Here is a 25,153-nt window from a genome sequence, read left to right on the forward strand (position 1 = left end):
GCAAATGGGAACCATGAAGAGGCCGCAAGGAAAGCAGCAACCACCAAGTACCTGCAGAGAGTAAGGCAAGTCCTGAAAAGTCAGCTGAATGGAAAGAACAAAGTCCGGGTGGTCATCAGGTACCCTGCTGGCATAATAAGCTGGCCAAAGGAGAAGATAGAGGCCACTGACATTGAGACAAGGAAGCTCCTTACAATGCACGGTGGGTTTCACGCCAAGTCCAGCATCCTGAGACTATACACTAAGCGGAAGGAAGGAGGCCGAGGATTAGTGAGCGTCAGAACCACTATCCAGGATGAAACAACAAAGATCCATGAATACATCAGGAAGATGGCCCCAAGTGATGACGTGCTTAGTGAATACCTCAGGCAGCAGAAACCAGAGGACCAAGGAAAGGAAGAGAAGGAACCCTCATGGAAGGACAAATCTCTGCACAGTATGTACCACCATCAAATAGTAGAAGTGGCTGATATTGAAAAATCCTACCAGTGGCTGGACAAAGCTGGACTGAAAGACAGCACAGAGGCACTAATCATGGCAGCACAAGAAGCATTTAGTGCTTCTTGTGAACCAAGTGGCTGACTCTAATGTACAGAAACATCTGTGCTGAGTACAGTCTGGAAGTCCCAAAGTCAAAATGGGATACACCTCAAAAGGTGGTTGAGAATGACCAAGCTAAGATCCTGTGGGACTTCCAGATACAAACTGACAAACTGGTAATGGCCAACCAACCGGACATAGTAGTGGTGGACAAACAGAAGAAGAAGGCCGTAGTGATACTGTAGATGTAGCAATCCCAAGCGATAGCAACATCAGAAGAAGGAACACGAGGAGCTCGAGAAATACCAAGTGCTGAAAGAAGAGCTAGAAAAGATGTAGAAGGTGAAGGCACAAGTGGTCCTTGTGGTAATAGGAACACTGGGGGCTGTGACCCCCAAACTGGGAGAGTGGCTCCCACAGATCCCAGGAACAACATCTGAGATCTTTGTCCAGAAGAGTGCAGTCCTAGGAACAGCTAAGATACTGTGCAGGACCCTCAAGCTCCCAGGCCTCTGGTAGAGGGCCCAAGCTCGAAGGAAGGAATACAAGACCGCCCCAAAGTGGGGGGCGAGTGGGGAATTTATATATATATACATATATTGTTTGGGTCGATGGCAAGATGATGCCGCTGTGTTTGGCCAGCCATCTACTCTTCCTGTGTATTTGTTTTTTTGTGTGTCTTTTGAAGTCCCTTCTGTTTTCTCTACCTTGGTGTATGATCGTGTGATGCTGCTTGAAATACGCTACTCAATGAGTAGCGGCTCAAATTGCTGTTGTAGTCGGCAAGTTGACCCTCCACCACCTCCGCTAGCATTTGTACCACCTTTTTTGCGACATTTGTGTCATCCGTCATCTGTTAGGTTTTGACGGAGATGACAAAGCAGGAGAGTAGGACTGCATGTCAAGCTGAAATCTGTTCTGAACCTGTCACAGGGGACGGAATACCTCCAGGAACATCGCTCGATTCAAGATGGTCGTCAAGATGGTTTACTTTAAATTACTGCTTTCTTCAACCAGTAGGCTTAGAGGCCAACCTGCCTCCTCCACACTTTCGTTTGGTGAAACGCTCTACATGACGCTGTCTCCACTCCAATCTTCGCCCAGTGTCCCGCACAGTATGCCCTCAGGCTCAGCCTAGCTTGCTCCAGTTCGCCTCGTTTAATGTAAGATCACTTAACAACAAACCTTTCATTTTGAATGATCTTATCACCACTCACGATTTAGATATGTTTTTCATCACGGAAACTTGGCTAAAACGAAGGGATAACACACTGTTTTCTGAGCTTTTACCGGCTTTCTTAACTCCTCATGTCCTACTGATCGAGGCGATGGCCTGGCATCTGTTTTTAAGCCAATCTTTAAATGTCGCCTCATGCCCTACATGGTTTTTTTCTAGCTTTGAACTACAAACTTTTGTTTTATCTCGGCACTGCCTTATTTTATGTGCAGTCATTTATCAACCTCCTAAATCGAAGGACTTTATCCACGAACTTGAAGAGTTTTAGGCTGCTTTTATGTCACAGGATGATTGTTTGTTGATTTGTGGGGATTTTAATCTTCAAGCTAACTCCTCGCCTGACCACCTTATTAACCAGTTTAAAGCACTATTGGACTCCTTTGACCTTCATCAGTCAGTAGTATGTCCCACTCACACGCAGGGGGGCACATTAGACCTTGTCATCTCTCGGGGTCTATCTGTTGTTATTAAGGACATGTCAAATATAGCAATATTTGACCACTTCCTTATTCATTTTGGAGTCTCGCTACCAATAAGGCTGCCTAGACCGGTGGCCCCATGGCTGCATCGCAGGATTATTACTTCCTCTACCCCCTCCAACTTTTCTGCTGCGTTTTTAGACTCTGACTTCTAGTGGATCATCATCCTCCGAGTTGCCCTGAGGTATTCCTCTCCTCACTAAATTCAATCTGTGCCCGGATCATCGACTCCGTTGCACCTGTTAGGATGAGAAAGGCTGGCAACACGACTACTCCTTGGCTTAACGACTCCACTCGGGCATTGCGGAGGAGCTGCAGGCAAGCCAAACACAAATGGAAAAAAGACAGATTGCATGTCTCCCTGGATATCCTAAGAGGCAGCCTCCTAGCATACCAGGAGGCTGTAAAAGACGCCCAAACTCAATTCCTATCTAACATTATAGCAACAAACAGTCATAACCCGAGAGTCCTTTTTAGAACTATACATTCTGTTATTAATCCAGCTGGTGCATTGCCTATAGATGAGGGTTCGCCTGTTCTTTGTAATCAATTTTTAAGATATTTCAGCGATAAGGTTGGGGCTCTTAGGCATAATATGCCTAAGCCCTTGGTGGATACACAGCCTGGATCTGACGTATTACACACTCTTAATTCTTTTTGTCCGATTTTTTTATTTCAATTAAAAGACGCCATAGCTCACTTAAAACCAGTTTCCTCGCCCCTTGACCCACTTCCTGCCAAGCTTACCAAGGAGGTTTTTGACATTCTTGGCCCCTCCCCGGTCACATTTATTAATCTCTGTCTGTGTGGTTCCGACTTCTCTTAAGCACGCGATAGTTCGCCCACTCCTTAAAAGACCTAATCTGGATCCTTCTCTATTATTGTCTTTTCATCCTATTTCCCACCTACCCTTTTTGGCAAAAATTCTGGAAAAAAACATATTCACCCAGTTGCAGTCTCACCTAGATTGTTTAAATATTGTTGACAAGTTTCAATCTGGCTTTAAGCCCCGCCACAGTACAGAATCAGCGTTACTGAAGATTCATAATGATATCACTTGATACCAAGTGTCCTGTTCTTTTAGTTCTTTTGGATCTATCTGCAGCTTTCAATACTGTTGAGCATTGTGTTCTTTTGTTGAGACTTGAATTTTTCGTCAGGCTTAAAGGCACTGCTTTAAACTGGTTTTCTTCCTTTTTAACCAATCAAACGTTTTTGGTTAGTATTGTGATTGCGTCTCAAATACAGCTCCTCTCACTTCAGGCATTCTGCAGGGTTTGACCCTAGCTCCATTACTCTTTTCATTATATATTGCACCTCTTGCGGCAATTGTATCTAGCCAATATGTTCATTTTCATTTTTACACTGATGATGTTCAGATTTATATGCCACTACTCCTATCTGACTCCAATGCTCTTACCCCGCTGCATAATTGCTTGACAATGGCTTGCTCTAAATTTTCTGCATTTGAATGAGAGCAAGACTGAATACATTCTTATTAGTTCTGACCTGTCACCAGATGTAGTCAACCTTTGCACCTCAGTTTTCCCTCTATCTGATACCGTGAAAAACCTCAGAATAATAAATGATAGTAGCTTTAATTTTGAGAAACAGATTAGGGCACTGGTTAAGTCTTGCTTTTTCCATCTAAGATTGTTAACGAAGGTTAAACCTTTTCTGTCACATGGAGATCTGGAGAAGGCTATTCACGCGTTTATTTTCTCACGGTTGGATTATTGCGATGCCTTGTATGTGGGAGTACCCCAGACTTTGCTTCAAAGATTACAATTGGTCCAAAATGCCGCAGCTCGGCTGCTGTCAAATGCTCCCAGGTGTGGATGTCTGATCATTTGGTGAGCAGGAGATCACACCTCCCTGCTGGACTGTGATCTACACCGGGTGTATGTGTGATGTTAATTTGTATGTTAAACTGGCCAAGTGGTCATCTCAGGATGTCGGGCCCCGGTCTCTGCAGGACATCCCAAGATAAAGCAGAACTTGTAATATGTTAAGTGGGTCTGTGTGTGAATGCAAAACAAGCCGACTTGTCTTTGTCAAAATGTGAATTGGCTGTCTGGTCGTGGAGAGATGCAGACACCAAAGACAGCTGGAGACGGTATGTGGGTTGTTAGATATGAGACAATGGTATGAGTTTTATAGATGTGTATTGTATCACTTTTGGTATAAAAGGCCTGCCTCTTTACCAGTCAGATGGAGAACTCTGCGCGACTGCTAAGTTGTGTCCGACTTCTCTCCATGCTGCATGAAATAAAGAATTTTTCGAAGCTACTCCAGGTCTCCAGGCATCTTTATTGGGTCCTGCACGTTTCCCACTACCACACAGGTTTGCCCATATCTCCACGGTTCTTCGTGACTTTCATTGGCTTCTGATCCACTTTAGAATCAAAGTTAAGATCCTATTGTTTGTTTTTAAGGCTATTCATGGTCTCGCCCCAGCTTACCTATCTGACCTGCTGTCAAATTATGTGCCGAGTAGAGCTCTCCACTCCCCTGATCATTCGTTGCTGGCGGTGCCACAATCCCACTATAAAAAATGGAGCGACCAATCCTGTTCCATTTTCAGCCCCAGACTGTGGAATGCTCTTCCTATAGAACTACGGGCTGAAAGTGAATTAGTGGCCTTTAAGTCAGCCTTAAAAACCCATTATTTTAAGCAGGCTTTTGAGGCCTAACCTATTTTGACTGTTTAAGTTTTAGCCATGGCCTAGCACTTTAATACCTGTGTATTTTGAAAACTCGCTATTTTAAGCAGGCCACTCAGTGTTACCAACTCCTCAGTAAGGAAAGTAGCTATTGGCTGTCCTAAAAGTCGCCAGAAGTCACTAAATGACGTCATCGCCTAATTTGCATAAAATTCTACTTGCATATAATTGTAATGGACACTGTAGAAGAGAGGAATAATGCCATGGGAGAGACAAAAAGTGAGTAAAAACACCCTAAATATGTTTAGTGCTACAAATGAACTTTCTTCTGTTGATTGCTTGTTTTTTATTTTGCTATTTAAAGAGGTCATCACTTCTCAAAATAACTTCATGACTTTAATGCTTTGTCTAGACCCACATTACATAAATCAATTTTGTCCTCTATTGGTAAATGCTAGAATATCAAATTTAATCAATTCACCCTCCTCCTTTATCCGGGCTCAGCGGAGGCTTTGCGCATGCACGATTCATTAGCAGTCTGGATGCGGGGTGGTGTGAGTCTCCTCTCTGCTCAACTCACAAAAAAGTAATAGAGACAACATCATTTTTTGTCGATATCTTAATTTTTTAATGAAGCAAAGACTTTCCTTGGAAAAATTAGAATAAAATAGCTGCTTCAATGACAGAACCTGGCCACCGTTCAGAAAAAGTTAAATCTGCCTAGTGGAACTAAAGCACTGATGTTTCACTGCAAGTGTGACTTGTTTTCTTTACAAGATCCAGCTGTTGCAAAAATATTTTATTTTATCTTACTGTATAGAGGTTGCTACTGACTGGTTCATTGTTTGTTTTGCAGTTGTACAAAGTCACTCAATGGCAATTCATGCCAGGATTTTGCACATGCTTAAGTCTGGCTACTTTTACTTTGATAAAGAAGGAAAGCAGGAGCACTTTATGTTAAAAGGAACATTGTTTAAAAATGCTGATGTAACCCAATCAGGTCTTTCCCTCCAATGTGTAAAAACACAGTCATCTCACGGTTTTCCTTTGGGAGGATCAAAGTGTTATGTCTATCTATGGTTCTGGTGGAGTACCTTTGGACAGGATGGAGTTGGCATCACATTTGGCACAGTGTGGGTTCTTGATTCTTCGTCCTGGGACGTGCTCAACCAGTTTACAGTAAACTTCTGGCTCTGGATTGCCGCATGTTGCGTTGCTGCTGATCACTGTGTTACTGGCCAAGTTTAAGATGGCCGGAAACAGACCTGCAACACAGGCAGACAGCAGTTAGCATCTTGTTAGCCTGTTGGGACACATGACTGAACTGTGCCCTCTTTGTTATTCCAGATGTCTCTGCAGATAAACCCTCAGGTGAGTCAGTGTCCTAAATCTCTCCTATGCATCAACTTTTGCGGGATGCATACAAGAGTTGTCCTTTCCATGGATTTCTGAAGCATCTAATCACCAAATGATTTCTGATGAAGGGGCGTGTTAGTTCATAAAAAACTTCCTCAGATAATGGTCTCATGTATCCTCACTCATAGCTACTTCAGCCAATTTAAGACACCTGGAAAATCCTTGGTCAACCCGGAACGACTTCCTTGTTGAACAAGAACTGAGGACTTAGGAACAATCTTATGAGTAACTTGAGATGTCCTGAAGCTGTGTCATGAGGCGCCATGTGATCATGTTCATAAAAATTGCCTAAAAGTGAACTACAAAACATGTCTGATAAACACAAACATCCAAATTATTATCCTCCAAAATAACACAAATATGATTCTGACATTAATCATCTTTGACCATGAAAAGTGGGACCTCCTTCAAATGAAAGTTTTTTTCTCAACAGGATGAATAAAAGGTGTTCAGTTTGCACTGTTGTCACATCTCACAGTCAGGAGCCCCTTTCAGACATGGTACCTAGGAATTTGCAGGCTACATGTAGCTGCATAGCAATTGCTTTTCTGGCATTCAGACAAAGAGCTGCTGTGCATGAAATTCCTGGCAGGACTGTTTAAACATAGCAGGGCCTAGCCAGGTACAGCCACCACAGTCATGAGATATCCAACACCATGAAATCATGAGGCAGGTACTCGATCATTCCTCAGCATGGAGGACAAGCAGTCATCTGATTTCAACATCAGTCCACTGTTCATTCAGCATGCGTGTAAACCGTATCTTCTCTGTACCTGATCAAAATAAACTTTGTAGCATACTAGCTAGCAATGTTACGCTTTTTTTAATCTTTATGCCAAATTTCACTGCCTGCCCGAAATACTGTATATACCGAGAGCGCACTGTGGTGGTCAAGCTAGCAAAGAGGGGAAGACAAAGCAGTAAAAGAACATGTTGTGTGCTGTGCTGTAGCACTGTCTTGACTGCGCCCTTACTGGCAGTTTAACCACTTTAACTGAGACATGTAGACCATTTCCTCTGCTTGAGTAAGCACCCTGGCCCAGAGACAGGGAATAAGGATAATAACCTTTATTTGTATGTTACACACACAAGGAATTTGTTTCCTGTACAGAGACATATGTTATCTCTTTCTCTGTGTCACTGTCTTTCAGCATTCATCTTTCCAGGGAAGTAGGGGATTTATGTCGGTAGAGGAAAACTGGATGGTTTCTGTGTAAATCTGCCACTGCAAAAAACAAAACAATGCATCAAAATCACTGTTGCTGCTAATCATTGACCCATCTCAGGGTCTAATAATAATAATTTAAAAAATGCTGGTTGAAATGTATTTTTTGGAAATTATTTTAGTTTTTTTGTTTTTTTTCTCATAGAAAACAGTGGGGTTATGTAAACATACCTCACCTTTAAAGGCTTAAAAACTCCAAAAATATAATTCATATTTGATATTTATAGTTCAGGCAGAAGTAGTTTTAAAAGACTGGGTAATTTAAAGTGGAAAAAAATATGAATTTATGAAATTTTTAGAGCTGGTTTTGGAAGAGGCCATTTTTTGGCTTTAGCAACTAATAAGGTCAGTTTATTAAAGCAACCCATAAGGGTTAACTGAAGTGAAACCACAGCTTTTATTTACACTTTGAATCTGCCTAATTTGAACAGCATGTGAATCACAGTGAGGCCAAGGCATCTCATAGGTTTGAATGTGAAATTCAATTCAAATAAGCATATTTAACTTCAACAATCAATTTAAAAAAGTTAAATATGATGATGTGTTCTGCCAACTATCAGTATCTGATCAGGTCTGGGGCTCAGAGGTTGCACAGCAGAGATCAGAATGATTGAAAAACTATCAGATTCTAGGGTCATGTCACATCAGAGGTTTTAGTGTCTGTTCTTTCTAAATTTCAGGTTCAACCTTCAGGTGATGCTGTCATTACAGACTCTCCACCAATCACAAATGCAATCATATCGTTCAATGACAGGCTGACCTCTGACCCCCCCACAGACACAGCAGGGCATGCAGTCCATCTGTCTGACCCCCCTCATCAATATCTTGATAACATGCACTGATCAGATTCGTGACCTGCCTTCATTGTGTGGTAAAACCAATGCTTCTGTTTAAAATGCAAAGGTTTTATCTCAGACTTGATGGAGAACATTTACAGTCATACACCACAGTAAGGTGACAGAGAATATGTCCCTGAGTGAAACCAGAACAAATGTAAACCTGTAAAAGAAACTGGGACTCAACACAGATAAAGACTAAATCTTTGTGCCAACAGTTCAGCACTGCCTGCACAAAACTAGAAAGGGCTTTAACCCCAGCCTGTCAGACAGAGCTAAGGGCCAACACAGAAATCTGTTTTCTTGTTTAACCATCATTTCTGTTTATTTACCAGTTTAACTTTGTCCAAAATAACAAAAACTATCTAAAATCGATTTTATTTGTTCAATAAACAACAATAAATCTGAGCTCTACCACAGGCACTAACAGCTAACAGAGCTAACAGGGTTAGCTCAGGATCTTTCTGCATCAAATTAAAGGGTTAAATAACTTTACTGCTGCTTCCAGATATGGAGTTCAATCAATAAATGAACAGAACATAAAGTGATTAAATTATTAATAATTTCTGCCTTCACATATTGTAGTTCAACCAGTTTGTGATAAACCTTGGCACAGATTAAAAAAACACTATTGTAGATACGATTACATTCATGATTGGTAAACATTTAACATCTAAGCTTCAGATCATTCAACGCAAACAACTGATCAGGTCCAGAAGATAAAAATAATCAGATGTATAAACCACTGACATGGAGTAAAACTGAAGAGTTTGTTAAAATGTTTCTGACTCTGAGCTGAACTGAGCAGACAGTCTGAGTTTATATAAATCATTGGTAACAAATAGCTGACAATAAAGACACAGCTTCCAGCTCCTCAGTGTTACAGTAAAACTCAGCAGTACTCATCAGAAGTCAGTGGAAACCAGTAAAGTGAAAAGAAAGTGCCTCACCTCTCTGCTGAGCTGCAGCTCGCTCCATCAGCAGCAACAACAGCAGCAGCCTCATCTCTGCAGCCACCGGTTCAACTGGAGCCAAACTGGGACAAACTGGAGGTAAAAACCTAAACCTAAGACTGGAGTCAGACTGTGAGTAACTGGGCTTCGGGTTTCAGTGCAAATGAACCAGTATGAACTGGCAGAATAAACTGGTTGCAGAGGAATGTTTCTCCTGCTGTGACTCTACCTCACTCTACCACTCTCTCTCATTCATTCATCTCAGTAAGAGGGGGAGGGGGGACTATACCATGTGACATGCTGAGGGGGGAGGGGGACCACCATGTGACCTGCTGCGGGGGAGATGAAAACAGGAGACAAAGAAAATCAAAAGGAGAAGAAAAGGAAACCCACTTAGAGAGAAACTGATTCTTCAGGTGGAAGAAATGGATGGGAAATTCAACTACATGCTGTTTAGAAATGTGTGAAGAGGGAGTTTAAATCAACAGCAGAGCGCAAGGGAACAGGAGGAATAAGATACAGAAAAGGGCTGTACTGTGTAAACATAATGAAAAAGACAGGGGGATGGAGGAGGGAGAAGGAACCAGCACAAATTCTACTTTCTACTGAAAGTTACTGTGTGACTGAAGTACATCACAGCCCTGCGTATCAGTGCATATAATCAGATCGGCCTACTCTTCAAATGTTATTTATTCATGCCTTACATGAAATAAACTAAGTGGCTAATACAGTTTGTTGCACAATACACCACACACCTGTAGCTGCCTGTGTCTGTCCACTCTGAACTTAAAGAATATATAACATTTGATGCTGCTGATAGACAGACTTTGTTTCACACAAGTTCATTACGAGGTGGCGAGAAGTTTAACATCGCTCTCAACATTTCATTATTTCTGTCATGTACTTTTATAATGAATACATTTCATATAGACTACATGTTAACTCAGGGTTTGTTGTATTCACTACTGGTAGTTTACAAACAGACATCGTAAGCCGTAACGTATTTCTGTAGGTTTGGGTCCCAGTGTCATTTTCAAGTTGATGGCACCACCCGAGACTTATATATTATTAGAAGTCATTCAGAAGCCCCACACACACTGAGAAGGCTGTTTTCCCCCTTTTCCAGTGAAGCTTTAGAAGATTTAATTTTCCATTAAAAACTGTTTTACTTTATTTACATTTTGGGTAGAATTTAGGCATAAGTTAATTTGAATGAATTGGTACATTTAGGAGTTATAAAACTGTGCAACGCAAATCAACTTGCCTTGCTTACAGAAAAACATAAAGCCGGGTGATTATTCATCATTTATCAGTTATTTATTTATCATTTTTTGAGATCAGTGGTTACACACACATTCAAAGCATTTATCATCAATAAAACAGCATGAAACATGACAGTAGGTGGTCACTGTGTAATGTAACACCAGGGGAAGAGGCCAGAGTGCACAGCAACATTTCACCAAGAGGAGGAAAACCTGAATCCTCAACTAAAACAGGACGCCCAATCACTTGAATGAAGGTTACTTGCCCAATGCATCTGCCTAAAAAAATGTTCTTTCAAATTTGCTTCCGCATTGTGCAGGTGCACATGTACATTAATCATGTGGCCCAGTGCATATGTGCATTACCATTTCCCCCACTGCCCATGCAGGGCACATAGGCTTTAAATTGAGATTGCCGTGGTAAAACTGAAAGTTTTTCTAGGCTCTGGGAAAGTTTTACAAATATAAAACTTCCATGGATTAAAAATTGATAATACAAAGAGTACAGTAATTGATCTTGTTTATAGTTTGATGTGTCCTGTCAACAATTTTAGAGACATCACTTTTATCATTGTGAAAAAGAAAATGCTTTTTGGGCTGCGTGAGGATTTTGTGTTGCTGTACCACCAGTGGCCACTGGGGAAAACAGGCTGAATGGCTGAGTGGTGGTGCCTAAACAAGGTTGTATTAAAACACCATGGGGAGTAGCCAGTGTGTGACATGAGACCACGGGTAGGGCCAACCATCCATTGGGTTGCAGGGGCAGCAGGCCCAGTGATGCTTTTCAGGCCCTCCCGGTGGACCTCAAAGCATTCCCAGGCTAAATGAGATATATAATCTCTCCAGTGTATCTTGGGTCTAACCCGTGACCTCCTACCAGTTAGACATGCCCAGAAACCTGCCATTGAAAGGTGCCCAGGAGTCCTAATCAGATGCCTGAACTACATCAAATGAATACTTTCAATGCAAAGGAGCAGCAGCTCTACTCCGAGCTCCCTCTGACTTTTCAAACTCTGCACTTTATCTTGTTCATCTACATTAGAAAACTAATTTTGGTTGCCTGTATTCATGATCTAATTCTTTCAGTCACTACCCAACGTTTGTGACCATAGGGGAACACTGACTGGGAAACTGAGGGCTTTGCCTTCTGGCTCAGCTCCCTCTTCACCACACCCGTGCGGTACAGCACCCACATTACTGCTGATGCTGCCCCAGTCCACCTGTCAATCTTATGCTCTATTTTCCCCTCTGTTGTGAACAAGAACTACTTATGAGAGATACTTATGCTCATTCACTTGGGCTACCACCCTCATTCCCAATCCAAAGGAAGCAATTCACCTTTTTCTGACAAAACCATGGTCTCAGACTTGGGGGTGCTGATTCTCCTCCAAACTGCTTCACCCTTGGCTGCAAACTGCCCCAGTGCATGCAGGAGGTCACGGTCTGATGAAGCTAACAGAACCACATCATCTGCAAAAAGCAGAGGAGCAATTCTGAGGTCCCCAAACCAGAAACGATCCTACCCCCGAGCTGCACCTTGAGATCCTATCCATGAAAATCGCGATTGGAAACCAGGCGCAATCATAGCTGAAGGCAACACCCACTGGGAATGCGCTTGACTTGGGGAGGTGGTCAGCGGTCAGTGTGTATTGTGATACCAGGGGGAGTAGTCAGTGTTTAAAATTGATGCTGTCCCCTCACCAGGGATTCTTCTGGAAAGATGTTTTGAACCTCAAGCGACTATCCCTGGCTAAATAAAATAAAAGTAATATGATACCAGGGGGAGTGGTTGGTCAGACTCTGATTACAAACACTGACCTTTTCAGTAAACAAACAAATAAATAAATGAATAACAAATCAATAAATAAAAACAGGTGAGAAAAGTAAGAATTTCTATGGTGAGAAAGCAGAATGGCATATTACTATTGCATTATGGGTAAACAGAGCTCAGTATCTGCTACTATACAGTAAGCTGTTACAGTGCTAGCATTGATGCTACTTTACATTTCAGACAGGAAACAGTTGCATGAGACTGTCAGGATAAGGGCAGAGACAGACCAAGCCGAAGGCTGGCTGTCCCACACGTGGCACTACTCGGCCCCTATTGTTGGCTTTTCGGTTGATTTGACATGTTGGGTCGGTTGGGGCTTGTCGGTGAGAGAGACCACTGACTAGCTGTTGAGCCTAGTAAATTAATGCACAAGAAGAGAACAGTTCAGGAAAGTCCTTTCAGCCTGTCGCTGTAGTATCCATAATTTCACCATTTTGTTTATCGCCTCCACAACCTCCTTTCTTCTTCCACAACCAAAAGACCAGAGACAGAGAACTGCAGTGTCATTTGTAGCTTCTTATCAAACATATCCTCGATGAGAAGCAGTTGTATTGAACGACAGCTGGTCTGTTTACGCTTGTATTTTTGAGGTCTAGCTCTTCTTTTTTCCTTTCTGAATGACAACTACAAATACGCCACCTGCTGGTAGGGGGAATTATTTCTCACACAAATGCAGAATGTACATGCTAGTTGGCCACTGGCTGTCATCCGTGGTGTGTTCAAGTGCCACTTTTCCAACCCGACTAGCCCAGACAAAGGGGACGTGAGGCTACACAGCAGTCGGCCTTTGTCAGCTTGGTGTGCCTCTGCCCTAAGAGCTCTTTGCCAAGAAACATCACCATGTGAAACATATAAATCAGAGGTCACATGTGATGTAAACTATTTGCTGAATGAGTTATAAAGCTATTGTCTTCCATCACACAATCATGAGCAAACACACCTGAGTCTACCAGTCGGTTAGATGTCTGTCCTGTTATGAAGCCAGGTGTGTTGAGGATGGAGCTTGTTAAAGTTGAAGGTAAACTGAGAAGTTCATGTTTTGATTTTTGTTGTGAAAATTAATCCGAGGTTTATGGGCTCTGGTTGGATGGTTGCTATGTGGGTGGTTGCTATGGGACCACTCTGCATCACAGCAGTGTCCCGTCTGTCTCTAACCTGTCTATATAGATTATATTTCTTCATGTACAGAAGTCATTTTTGTCCTTAGTGTGACTGCTATTGCAAAGCTTTCTACTAAATGTAATTATACAATCAATCAAATGTTGAGTGAGGCTACCTGAGACACAGGCCTCACCCCCAGTCAGACAGACAGGTACTGCTGTGTGTGCATGTACATGCATGTGTGTTGTAAATCGTCATTTCCTTTACACTTGCGTGTCACTGCAAACAATATATTTGAGGGTGCTGTAGTCTGGACTACAACTCCCATAATGCAGCAGGAGCTTCAAGAGTCAGTCCTGAAAAAGAGACATAAGCAGCTATAAAGTAGAACAGAACAGTAAATGGACATATCTTTTCTATGCACTGTAGCATACGCAAAGCACTTTAACACTATTTGTCTGTTTACCCATTCACTCACACACATCGCTGAGCAACTTGGGCTTTAGCGTCTTGCCCAAGGACAGTTTGGCATGCGGACTGGAGGAGCGGGGATCAAACAGCTGAACTTAGTGAATGACCTGCTCTACCTCCTGAGCTGCAGCTATCCCCAAAATATGAAAGAACACAATAAACTAGAGTCTGAGTGTCCAAAACTTAATCCTGTAATCTGAGATCATTTTAATTTGATTATTTCATGATGGTATACTCTAACTTCTTGCGTGTCATCATGTTTATATGAAAATTATCAAAATATAACTGAACCAGACAGAACTTCAAAAGTTAAACTAAAATACAAATTAATTTTATAATGTTGAGAAACAATCATGCTCTGGTGATCACATTCCCAACTTACACAAAGTACATTTCATTAAAAAAATTAGACAGAAATTAAACAAGTGAGTCAAGTCACTTCAGGTTCTGATTTTATTGGTACAAAATGAAGCTTTTAACTGACTATTTTTCCCAGTAAAGGCCCCATGTAAACATCCACCTGTGATTTCAGGCCAATAAATAAGCTCAACTTAAGGTAAAACTGAACATGACCACCAGGGGGAGGATTTACATCTACCAACAGACAGAGAAGCTAGGCTAAGCTTCTCTGTCTGCTGAAGAACTGCATGCTCATGCTAATTAGCGTGTTAGCACAGCACAACAAGCTTCAAAGCCTTCTCTAAAATGTTGTATGTTGATATGTCCTCTGAACAGTTTTTGATTATCTTCAGTCAAACTGGAGATCTGGATTTTGTTTTCTTAAAAACACCAAGAACCAGATACAGAACCAGTACTGGACACAGAGGAACAAAATGCAGGGCAGAGCAACACTCCAGTGATGTCTCACATGATGGTCAACAGTTTAATGTTATGTCATAACGTGCTGCCTTCTGGTGGCCATATTAGAACTCCAGTGAATCATTCGTCAGTTATGTTGTTACATGATCGATCACTGATCAGTTGAGTGCCCAGAAGGGCTCTCCATGACTGCTTCCCAAGTCTCTTATAAGCAGAGTTGTCTCACTTGCATCTTTTCCTTGACTATTAGTCCTGCTCATGTATGATGCGATGAAGTTACGTGAGGAAAACACGGGAGGAGAGATGACTCAAGGAAACATGTTACTAATGACATGAGACATCCTTTCCTCTGACTCTTTGTCTGAAGCATGCAGTCACCAACTAATTTCTGATAATGGGCATGCTGGTTCCTAATGAACATCTGGAAAGGATGGCCTTCTGTCCTTGTCAGTTATATCGTTTGACCAGAATGACTTCCAGGTCGAGTGAGCATTAAGGACATCAAGAATGATCATATAAGAGACTGGGGAAGCAGTTTACTTCCTTCTCACACTTTCAGAATCTTCAGTTTTTTAGTCCAATCACACTTTTACAATCTTACGGAAGTTTCCGCCAACCAATCACCACAGAGTTTTTCTGTCCTCTGTGGTCCCATTCAAGTTTTATCCATTCAGCACATTTCCTTTTCTTTGTGTTCTGCTTCCAACTAATGAGACCTGAGCTTCTCTGAGCATCTTTCTATGTTTGTCTCTCCTCACTGAGTCTGGACTCAGACACATGTAAAACATGCAAAAACAATATAATGAATGCTGCCATGCACCAATCAGCTGACCTGCATCCAACCTGAGACTCCACCTGTAAGGGCAGGGCCAGATCCTCCCTGTTACCTGTGATGTCACTAATCAATCACAGGATCAGAAGAGACCTCAGTTTCTTTATGGACGACGACCTGAGTGACAGACAGCTCAGGATGCTCCCGCTGTGCCTCACTGATTGCTGCTGCCAGGGCCTTCAAGAGAGACACAGGGGTCAGGACCTGGTCTAGGTCTGGATTAACCGGATCCAGGGCCAACCCTGTATTAAAAGTGGGTAGACCAGGCCCAGGTATGACCAGATTCAGTCCAGGTCTGTATACATCTGTCACCGGCTAGTCCTGGAATGCACAGATCTGTCCAGAAGTTATACTCAAGGTGGGTCCTGGATTAATCCTGTTCTATATAAATCTGTCCTAGTCTAATTTGAGTCAGTATAAATCTACTGCAGTTTAATAAGGTTATGTATTAGTCTGTCTTGGACTAATCTGAGTCTGTCACAGCCTAGTTTGGGTCAATAGAAATATGTTCCCGATTGAGACTGTTTTTAATGACAGTTACCTGGTCATGGTCAATTTCAGTGTCCCCAGAAATAACAATTCTCTTTTCGATTCTGGATTGTGAAATTTCCCCTTTTATCATCTGTAAAAAAACAACACAAAGAAGTCAGATCTTTAAGATTTACAGAAACATGACTGAATGTCACATACCTATGAGTCTCTCTCTCTCTAAGTATATTAAAAAAAAATTCCCCACTCGCCCCCCACTTTGGGGCGGTTTTGTATGCCTTCCTTCAAGCTCGGGTCCTCTACCAGAGGCCTGGGAGCTTGAGGTTCCTGCGCAGTATCTTAGCTGTTCCTAGCACTGCACTCTTCTGGACAGAGATCTCAGATGTTGTTTCTGGGATCTGTTGGAGCCACTTTCCCAGTTTGGGGGTCACAGCCCCCAGTGTTCATATTACCACGGGGACCACTTGTGCCTTCACCTTCCACATCTTTTCTAGCTCTTCTTTCAGCCCTTGGTATTTCTCAAGCTTCTCATGTTCCTTCTTCCTGATGTTGCTATCGCTTGGGCGAGTGGGGAATTTATATTTTATATGTGTGTGTGTAATTTGGGGGTTTGTTAAGCTTCTTTCTGACTCTTCTAATAGCTTTTTCATTTTGATGTAGATATGTTGATATTTATTCAGCATATAACCCTACATGTTAGTTAGCCTCTTGAACTTGCTAGCTCTGATGGAGCCGCTGAGAGCATGTAGCGATCAGTGATGTATTTCTGAGATTCTGCACCCATCAGTAAAAGGCAGTAGACTATAGGCTATATGCATTTATTTATTCCTTCATTGAAGCTACTCACTATTAAAATTAACAAAAACTGCTGAGAGCTACATTAAGTCTATAACAAAAGGGGAGCATTTAGACTAAAGACAGGCTGTAGTCCCAAGCATTTGGACCAAGTAATCTTACTTACTTGCTTATTAATCAAATGAGCACTATGAGGTAGGTCTAAAGATGAGCAGCCTATATAGGATATATGGTGCAGTACAAAGGAAAGGTTTCGGTGGAAATAACTAGATAATCCTGCTAATATAACTGTTTACAAGCTGCTCACTGTCACACTGACAGTTTTTACAGTTAAGTGCCAAGCACTGTTTCTTATATTCCACTTGGAATTCACTTTCTCTGTCATGTCTGTGTCAATCAAGTTATTTGTAGGGTTTGTATTGTTTCTATTGGCATTTTCAGTCCAAAATGGAGGCTGCGCCATCACAGTGCCATCTAGTGGCTGTTATCAAAAAAGCACCACAGATGGCGATGTGGATGGTGGTGACGTGTTATCAGCCTTAGACTTATCCATTAAGGAAGGGGGGTCAGTCTCTTCCTGAACATAACCCCTAACCCTTGGAGATGTGTGCAGTAGTGACCTGTGTTACTGTGGTGACCGGATACCTTGGTGGTGGTGGTGGTGCTGGTCTCTGCAGTGAAGGTCTGGGAGCTCAACAGTAGACCTGAAGGAGAGTCAGAATCCACCCGGCTCTGAAACACACGTTTATTAGTGTGAGCTTTGAATCACTATTCTGCAGCCTTACTACTGTAATTTGTTACTGATTTGTTTGTGTGTGTGAGATGCAGAAGCTGGTGAAGCCTGTAGGTGTTTTCTGGAAAGAAGTCAGTAAAATCACAAGCTGATGAATCACACTGACAAAGAAACAGCACCACAATCTAATGTACAGAGGTATTTTTGTTTATATGCTTATTTTTGTTCTGGTGGCAACTTGTGTCATTTTGTAAAGGGTTACTAAAGACTGGACCCATTTCATCAATATTCATTTGAAAGAGATTATTCTAAAAGAAAAAATTCATAAAGTGTGACAGCACACACAAAGGATGTCCCTCACCCCTGGAGCTTCATATGTGAGAGTCCTCCTCACCACTGGGACCTCCTACAACATCCACAGACAAAATAGTTTACTAATCCATAAATCCAAAAGCTTAATGACACGATTTGGTTAAATTCTTCTATTTCTTCCAACATACAAGCTGATATCTAAACTCTACAACTACTCTGGACTTGTTTCCTTCATGTCAGCACCCGTGAGACGAGCCAGTTCGCTGGGGCAGCCGAGGAAGTTTAATTGGTTTCACTGGGACAGACTTTACGGGGAAGGGGTCACTGGCTTCACTGGGGCAGTAGACACTGGTCTCATGTGTTACCTCCTGCAGAGGGTTAGGCTCTTCATCATCATCAGTGTTGCCAGCTGGCGGCATCTGACTGGTCCTAGAGTGGGTATGCCCTGAGATGAAGTGAGGTAAAGATGGGGGAGGGGAGTTTTCACTGAACCTCCACTCTCCTCCATCCTGTTCTGAGTTGTCTGAATCCTCGTCATCATGGTAACAGTGAGACAGAGACCCAGAAAGTCGAGAGACCAGGACGGAGTGGGGTTTGGTGTTCAGTTTGTTAACCTCTGTTCTAGTTAGCTCCTGCTCAACATGGCTAACTGCAGTGCTAGCATTAACAGTATCCTGATTAGGATCATAGCTTTGAGTCTGTCAGTCTGTCTGACAGCAGCCTCCATGGCGTCCTTTGCTAACACACTGATAGCATCTTCACTAGCCTTGCTGCCATTACCATTGCTGGCCTGGCTTTTGAACTCATCATCACTGACATGACCATCACTGGCATGATTGGCATTAGCATTGTTACTGTTACAAGGAGGCGGGCCCACTACACTTCCTGCAGCTACCTGAGGCTGGTCCACTGTTGGCTGGTCCTGGTCATCTGACTCCGTCATCAGGAACAGCTTTTCCACATTTTCTGGTGTCTGAAACAGGTAAGGGACATCAGGTACAGGAGAGAGGGGGCAGGACCAAACAATAAAACCTGAGAATTAATTTATTCATTAAAGTTTTCATGAGCATGTCTGAAATATGTAGCATCTTATGTGTGATGGTGGCTCTGTATTGGTCCAGCTCCAAATCTGACATTTTTGTTGCAGTATTTTAATTCTGCATTTCTTGTGATGAATATTCATACACACTCCCGTCTACTGGTTGAAACCCAGCTACTGCAATTGAATTCTGCTACTGGCTGTCTCAGGTGACAGGTGATGTGTATGGTGCCACCGACCTGTGGCCATCCATGTCACACATTACGTTTAGCGATGAGGCCACGCCCCCTTCTCATCGCTACACAATTGCATTTTTTAAATATGCTGGGAGAGCAGACAGTTATAGAATGAAGGGGTTAGTTACCCTGAAGTCTAAACCTGAAGGAAAAGGTGGACAGACAGGTAGAGAAGAGGACTGACAGGTATACCATTAGATGGCCAGGGTTAGACAGGCACCTTAAGCAGGTTGTGTCTGAAAGTCTTTTGTTCTCTGGCCGACTTCAGCAGAGCGGTCAGTTCAGGAGACATTTCATCAAATGTAGGTTTAGGCTATGAGACATAAACAAGAGGCAATGAAACACCAGAAATTTGAATCGTATCTCTGATTTTACAGCGATTACTGTAACAAAGTAAAAAAGAATACATTTTACTGAGCAGATACTTAAGAGTCTGACAGCCAGACTGTAGCCATGCAGGGGTCGGAGCCAGAGGCGCATGACTGGAGGGGTGTAGTTACACCTTGTGTGAAGCCTAGCTTCATTAGTAATTTGTCTGCTGTTAGGTATTTCTATTGCACAAGGGCAGTACAGAGTAGGCTTGTCTGAGATGTACTGCGCCTTGGCTGGTAAGCAGGTGAGAGCAGCAGCAGGTGAGAGCAGCAGCAGGGAGTGGTGAAATAAAGCTGCAGTCAAAATGGAAAGTTCAGGAAATATCCACCAGCCTTCACAGTCTGTGCAGGAAGTCAGAAACACTCATGCCCCATTTGACCCGATTTCTTCTGTTCCTGTGGTAAGCATATTCACTTGTCAACGCACTGTACTGCCCATTGTGCTGTGCCCATTATCATATTGCTTCTGGATTACTTTTACCTTTTAAACTCCATGATTTCTAGGTTTCTCTTAACATCGATGAAGGTCACTGCTTCAAACAAGGTGAAAAGTACCAGAAAACAAAAGTAACCAATCAAAAGAAGGGTTGACCAACAGGAAGTGAAGTGCAATAAAAGAACAATAAACCCAATGTTCGAGCCATCAATAAAAAAACTATTGATGAACACTGGGTAAATAAGCCAACGAACACAACAAAATAAAAATCATGTTCACTGTGCACCACTTTGATCAAAGTGGAAACAAAATGGGAGAAGGAAAAGGAGAAGCTGAGCAGAGTTCAAGTGAACAATACAGCTCCATACTGCCTCCTGCTGGACTAAAGCTGTGTCTACACTGCAAGGGTTTCAGCTGCGTTTTTGATATGCATGTGAAATACTCCCCTTTAGTAATCAGTCCAGCTGTCTACACTGCCAGCATATCAGCTTGGGTATCACTTGCACTTTACATTTGTAGCTGCAACCTGAAGTGTATTTTTATGCTTTAAATCTATTCTGTTGCAGCTATGTGTGTAAAATGCTCCACAAAAAAACAATGGAAGATCACTAGTTCCAAACAGAACTCCACCAAAATAGAGAACACATCAAGTAAACACAGTTAAAATACAGACTCTATTATCTATTACATCAGTCCTATTGAATAGGCACTTCACTTTAAAGTAGTTTAGATTTGCTGTTTTACCATGGGTCAGACACACTGTACAGTGTAGCCAGTAACTCCCTAATTGTCTACTGTGTGTTGGAGTTTTGGACCATAGTTTTCCATTTTTCAAAGTGTTTCTGCTGCCTCCTCTGTGTGCTTTTTGTACACCAAGCACTTCCAATGTGTGAGTGATGGTGCAGCTTAACTGCATGTCCATCCTGCCTCCTGCTAACCTCACGGCAGCGCCACACTGTGTCCTACTGCAGGCAATGCAACTCCATACCGCCTCGTGTGAGGCTGCACTCAGTGAATGGGCATGGTTTTCTACAGATCCTGGTTCTGACAGAACTAGATTCTGCAGCATGTCAGGGTGAGGTTAAAATCCTAAATGAACAGACCAACATGTCAGAGCTGATCTGGATCTGGTCGCTCAAGTGTAAGTTTTTGGAGCTGAGGTGTTCAGTTTGAACTGGATCAGATGAACTAGCATTCAGCCACATTTTGTGCTTCAGCACTGCAAGGGTGAAATGTGTCAACATGACACCACCGACTTTACACTGCATGCTGTCTCCATGCTGACCACTAATCACCCAATCCGCATACCACTCTGGCTGTGGAGGGCGACTTCCTGCCAGGACTTAGGCTCAGCTCATCCAAAGGTGATTTAGGAAGGTGTAAGGGGTCCAGAGGGGACATCACAGATGTTCCCCCCAGACCAAGGTCTAGAGTTTGCGCCCTGGCTCCTCTAGTCTCACAGACAACATCACAGATGTTTTCTGATGGTGAGCTTGGTGTCTTCACTTCCTGAATTGTGATCAACAGCCCCCCTGTGACAACACCTGTCTCAGTACTGGTTGTTAGAGCAATATCTGAGGTGTCATCCATGGTCGTCATGGTAACGACCCTACCAGAGGTGGTATCGTAGCTCCGCCCTACAGTGTAGCTCTTCTTTCTGACTGGCTGAAGAGCTTCCTTTATTACAACCCCACCCTCCTGGAGTGCATAGGTGAGCAACATCACACACAAACACACACACACACACACAGACTAACACATATTAACCAATCAGGTTATACGTGAGGAGGCATGATCTAGAAAGTACCGTCACTTTACATTTAAGGTGTAGTTCACATTTAACAAAACCAGAACAACAAATTAAAACCTGTTTCCCATTTCGGTTTGATCCAACTACAGCCTCTGATCATTCAGAATAATAGATTAACTGCATGACAGCTGTAACATCATGTCCTGTTTCAGGGCAGAATGAATGTTTTCAACGTGTTTGTCTGACAACCTACCTCTGAAGAGCTGTTGTCCACTGTCAGGGCCTGAGAGACAGACACACAGACATGTTTCAGACAGAGGTGTGAATTTAAACAGCTTCAGTAGCAACAGTCACCCAGCACGTGAACCTGCATCAGAGCCCGCTTCACATCTGTGAACACCATGTGACTGATGAGATTAGAGATGGGGCTGCATGTTTATCCTTCCTATCTGCAGCTATCGCTGCTGTCCAGCTCTCGGCTCTCCTCGACAGCAAATGGCAGTTTCTCATGTTTCATATTTGTTGCAGATATGTGTCATATGTGCAGACTGTCTGCTTTGTCCTCACCTCCTCAGGCTCCAGAGGCTCAATCATTGGGAAGTCATCAACTTGTCGCACAGGTGAAGAGGCCAGACGTTTCTCCCACTCTGTCAGCCCCCCTCCCACACCTCCTTCCTCTAAGAAGGAGCGTCTCAGAGCACTGACAGTACTCTGAGGTTTCTGCACCTCTTCAGGACTCCCCAGTGCCTCCTGAAGGCAGACAAGTGAGCAGACAGGTGAAGCACAAGGAGAGAAAAGCATATCAAGGACACTGTAATGAGATTTACCTGAGTTTTCAAATCTTCATCCTGATCAGACTGCAGACAGATAAAGATGGAGACAGACAGGTTAGTGTTATCCATACAGCATGAGCACTAGTGGTACTATCAACGTAGAGATTAGCACTACCTCAGTCGCTGTCAGGTCTCCGTCCACAGCTGTGTCAGTCAGCTCAGTCTAAACACAAACATGGGTATTTAGAACTGTTAGAATCTAACCTCTTTGTTAGAAATTAACCCAATTCTTTTGTTGGAAGCACGAGAAGTGACGACAGGAGAGGACTGTTTAAAATCAGCGGAAGGTTTACTGCATGTTTGATCACAGGTAGGCCTTACAGTGCTGGGATCAAAGAGACAGCTCTCCCGCAGGAGTTCCATCCACTGACTCCCGAGTCATGATTTCACAATACATTTATGCATTTTGGGCTGGGTCCGCCCCAAACAAAGATCTCGCGAAACCAGGTGTGTAAGTGTTGTCATGTGACTTTCTAGGCGGCAACCAAACAATGGGTTTTCTGTGCCGCAGACCCCCCATCTGTGTAATCCCATTACATAACAAAGCACCTCCTGCGTGCAGACACTGAGTGTATACAGAAGTTAAAGTGATCAGTTTATACTTCAGTATCACCTGACTCCCATCAGCACAAATGGAATTAAATGTATTAAAGTAATGAAGGCTCAGTAATTCTGGTCAATCATCAGTACAGTTTTACCATGTGTAAGCAAGGAAGGTAAACATATGAAAAGTACCTGAAAGACAATGATGAACAGAAAAGTAACTAAAGATTATAAAGTAACTAGGGCCTATAAGAATCAAGTCTTGCACTATTCTCCATTTAATGTAAACCGGAGCCTCTTTGTCTAGGTGTGTGTGTGTGTGTGTGTCTGTGTGTGTGTGTCTGTGTGTCTGTGTGTGAGACAATAAGCTAATGTATCACCTCATTCAAATTGTAAGACATATAAGCAAGGAGAATGACTGTGTTAGAAAATAACCAGGGCTCAGTAATGCACAATAATCAATACAGCTGTAATCAGGTAAGATAAAGTTATGAAAGGTAACTAAAGGGAACTAAAGGCATGAGAGGTAACTAAAACTGATAAAGTAACTAGAGTCTATAAGACTCAAATCTTACAGAACTTTCATGAGAATACTCTTATTTCAATCTGATGCCCCTAAAATAAACCTGGATTATCTTGAATTATATATAAAACCAACTCTTAATAATGAGACAATGTGGTAATGCATCGTGAATTTAAACTAGATAAACAAATACATTTAGTTGTAAAGTCATGTTTCTTTATTCTTTACAGAGCACATTTTTAAATACGTTTGTAGATGTATATTTTTTATGCGCCTTTTACGTGCATCTCGCGCTGCAGCTCAGCTGTCAGTCAGTACATGTGGTTCAGCTCTATGAACTATTGCTGTGGCTGACTGGCACCCTAGCAAGCTGCTGTTTTCAGTGTTAGCTGAGACAGCTGCATGAAAAAGGACAGGGAAGTTTGGAAGAGAATAAAGAAAAGAAACCAAAACAGCTGGTTTTATTTGGGACTATACAGCAATTTAGGTCAGTGGTTGTCTTTTAAATGTGGTATAATGCTTGTGCAAAGGGTCATGACAAGGTGCTGTGGTTATAACTTCACTTCTTAAATGCCAGTAAGAGGTGAGGAACAGGTGAGACAGGTCTACCTTGGTGTCCTGCTTTTGAAGAGTTGGAGGGCTCTGCTGTGAAATGTCTGTCACTCTGATCTCCTCCTCCTCCTCCTCCTCCTCCTCCTCCTGCTGCGCTGCTGCTGTTGCTGTTCCTCCTGAACCAGCTCCATCACCTGCTGAGCCTCCGCCTCCACCACCAGCACCTCTTCAACTGGGAGGTGGGAAACAGGAATGGAGGAGAAGGGGAAGAAAGAAGACTTTCAGGCTTGCGGTCAGCTGATCGGCCTGTCTCCTCCTCTGACTGGCTGTTTCTTACCTTGATACTCCCTCCTCTCCTCCATCCTTCTCTCAGGTGTTACCATGGTGATGAGGTCACTGACAGCAATGGCTTTAGAAGCTGCATACAGCCCAGAGCCCATATCTGCACACACACACCAGTTGTAATGTTCTCACTGAAATATTAGCATCAACATCCACAGCAAAGGTAACCATGGAGACATCAGCCAGCTGTAACCATAGCGACCACTGTGATGCTCTCAGCCAGTCTGCTCAGCCAATTGGAGCTCAGGGCACATGCACACAGCCTGGACCAAGCAGCATAATAACATTCAGACCGACCACAAAGCCATGACATGATTTTATTCAGCATCCCACTGCTTGTTAACAGACAGTGCTAACAATAGTCCCAAACATGCTAAAAGTGCTAACAATGGTAACAACAGTCACAGTGCTAATAAGCACTAACAAACATCTGTAATTTAGATGGAATAGTTTAATCTTACTGACTGGTGCAGACTTAGCTGCTAACACCTGTAGGCCTGTTCACACCTGGATAGTCATTAGAGGTAATGTGGG

The 25,153-nt window shown here is 42.8% G+C and overlaps 2 protein-coding genes across 2 annotated transcripts in view; both read right to left on the reverse strand.

The window, feature by feature from the left end:
* lama1 (laminin, alpha 1) overlaps nucleotides 1-9,573 on the reverse strand; it is a 58,825-nt gene extending 49,252 nt beyond the window's left edge. The window contains exons 1-2 of the mRNA XM_020625481.1: nucleotides 9,347-9,573; nucleotides 6,014-6,184 (exon numbers count right to left, since the gene is read on the reverse strand). Of these exons, the coding sequence (XP_020481137.1) occupies nucleotides 6,014-6,184; nucleotides 9,347-9,401 (226 nt within the window). The 5' untranslated portion in view covers nucleotides 9,402-9,573. The remainder of the gene's footprint in view (nucleotides 1-6,013; nucleotides 6,185-9,346) is intronic.
* A 5,954-nt stretch (nucleotides 9,574-15,527) lies between these two features.
* epb41l3a (erythrocyte membrane protein band 4.1-like 3a) overlaps nucleotides 15,528-25,153 on the reverse strand; it is a 45,722-nt gene continuing 36,096 nt past the window's right edge. The window contains 14 exon segments of the mRNA XM_020625446.1: nucleotides 15,528-15,842; nucleotides 16,207-16,287; nucleotides 17,595-17,681; nucleotides 18,044-18,088; nucleotides 18,890-18,967; nucleotides 19,490-19,582; nucleotides 21,385-21,774; nucleotides 22,080-22,109; nucleotides 22,394-22,576; nucleotides 22,654-22,683; nucleotides 22,775-22,822; nucleotides 24,335-24,409; nucleotides 24,412-24,509; nucleotides 24,615-24,719. Of these exon segments, the coding sequence (XP_020481102.1) occupies nucleotides 15,732-15,842; nucleotides 16,207-16,287; nucleotides 17,595-17,681; nucleotides 18,044-18,088; nucleotides 18,890-18,967; nucleotides 19,490-19,582; nucleotides 21,385-21,774; nucleotides 22,080-22,109; nucleotides 22,394-22,576; nucleotides 22,654-22,683; nucleotides 22,775-22,822; nucleotides 24,335-24,409; nucleotides 24,412-24,509; nucleotides 24,615-24,719 (1,454 nt within the window). The 3' untranslated portion in view covers nucleotides 15,528-15,731.

This window comes from Monopterus albus, unplaced genomic scaffold, assembly GCF_001952655.1.
Source record: "Monopterus albus unplaced genomic scaffold, M_albus_1.0 scaffold355.1, whole genome shotgun sequence".
NCBI lineage: Eukaryota > Metazoa > Chordata > Actinopteri > Synbranchiformes > Synbranchidae > Monopterus > Monopterus albus.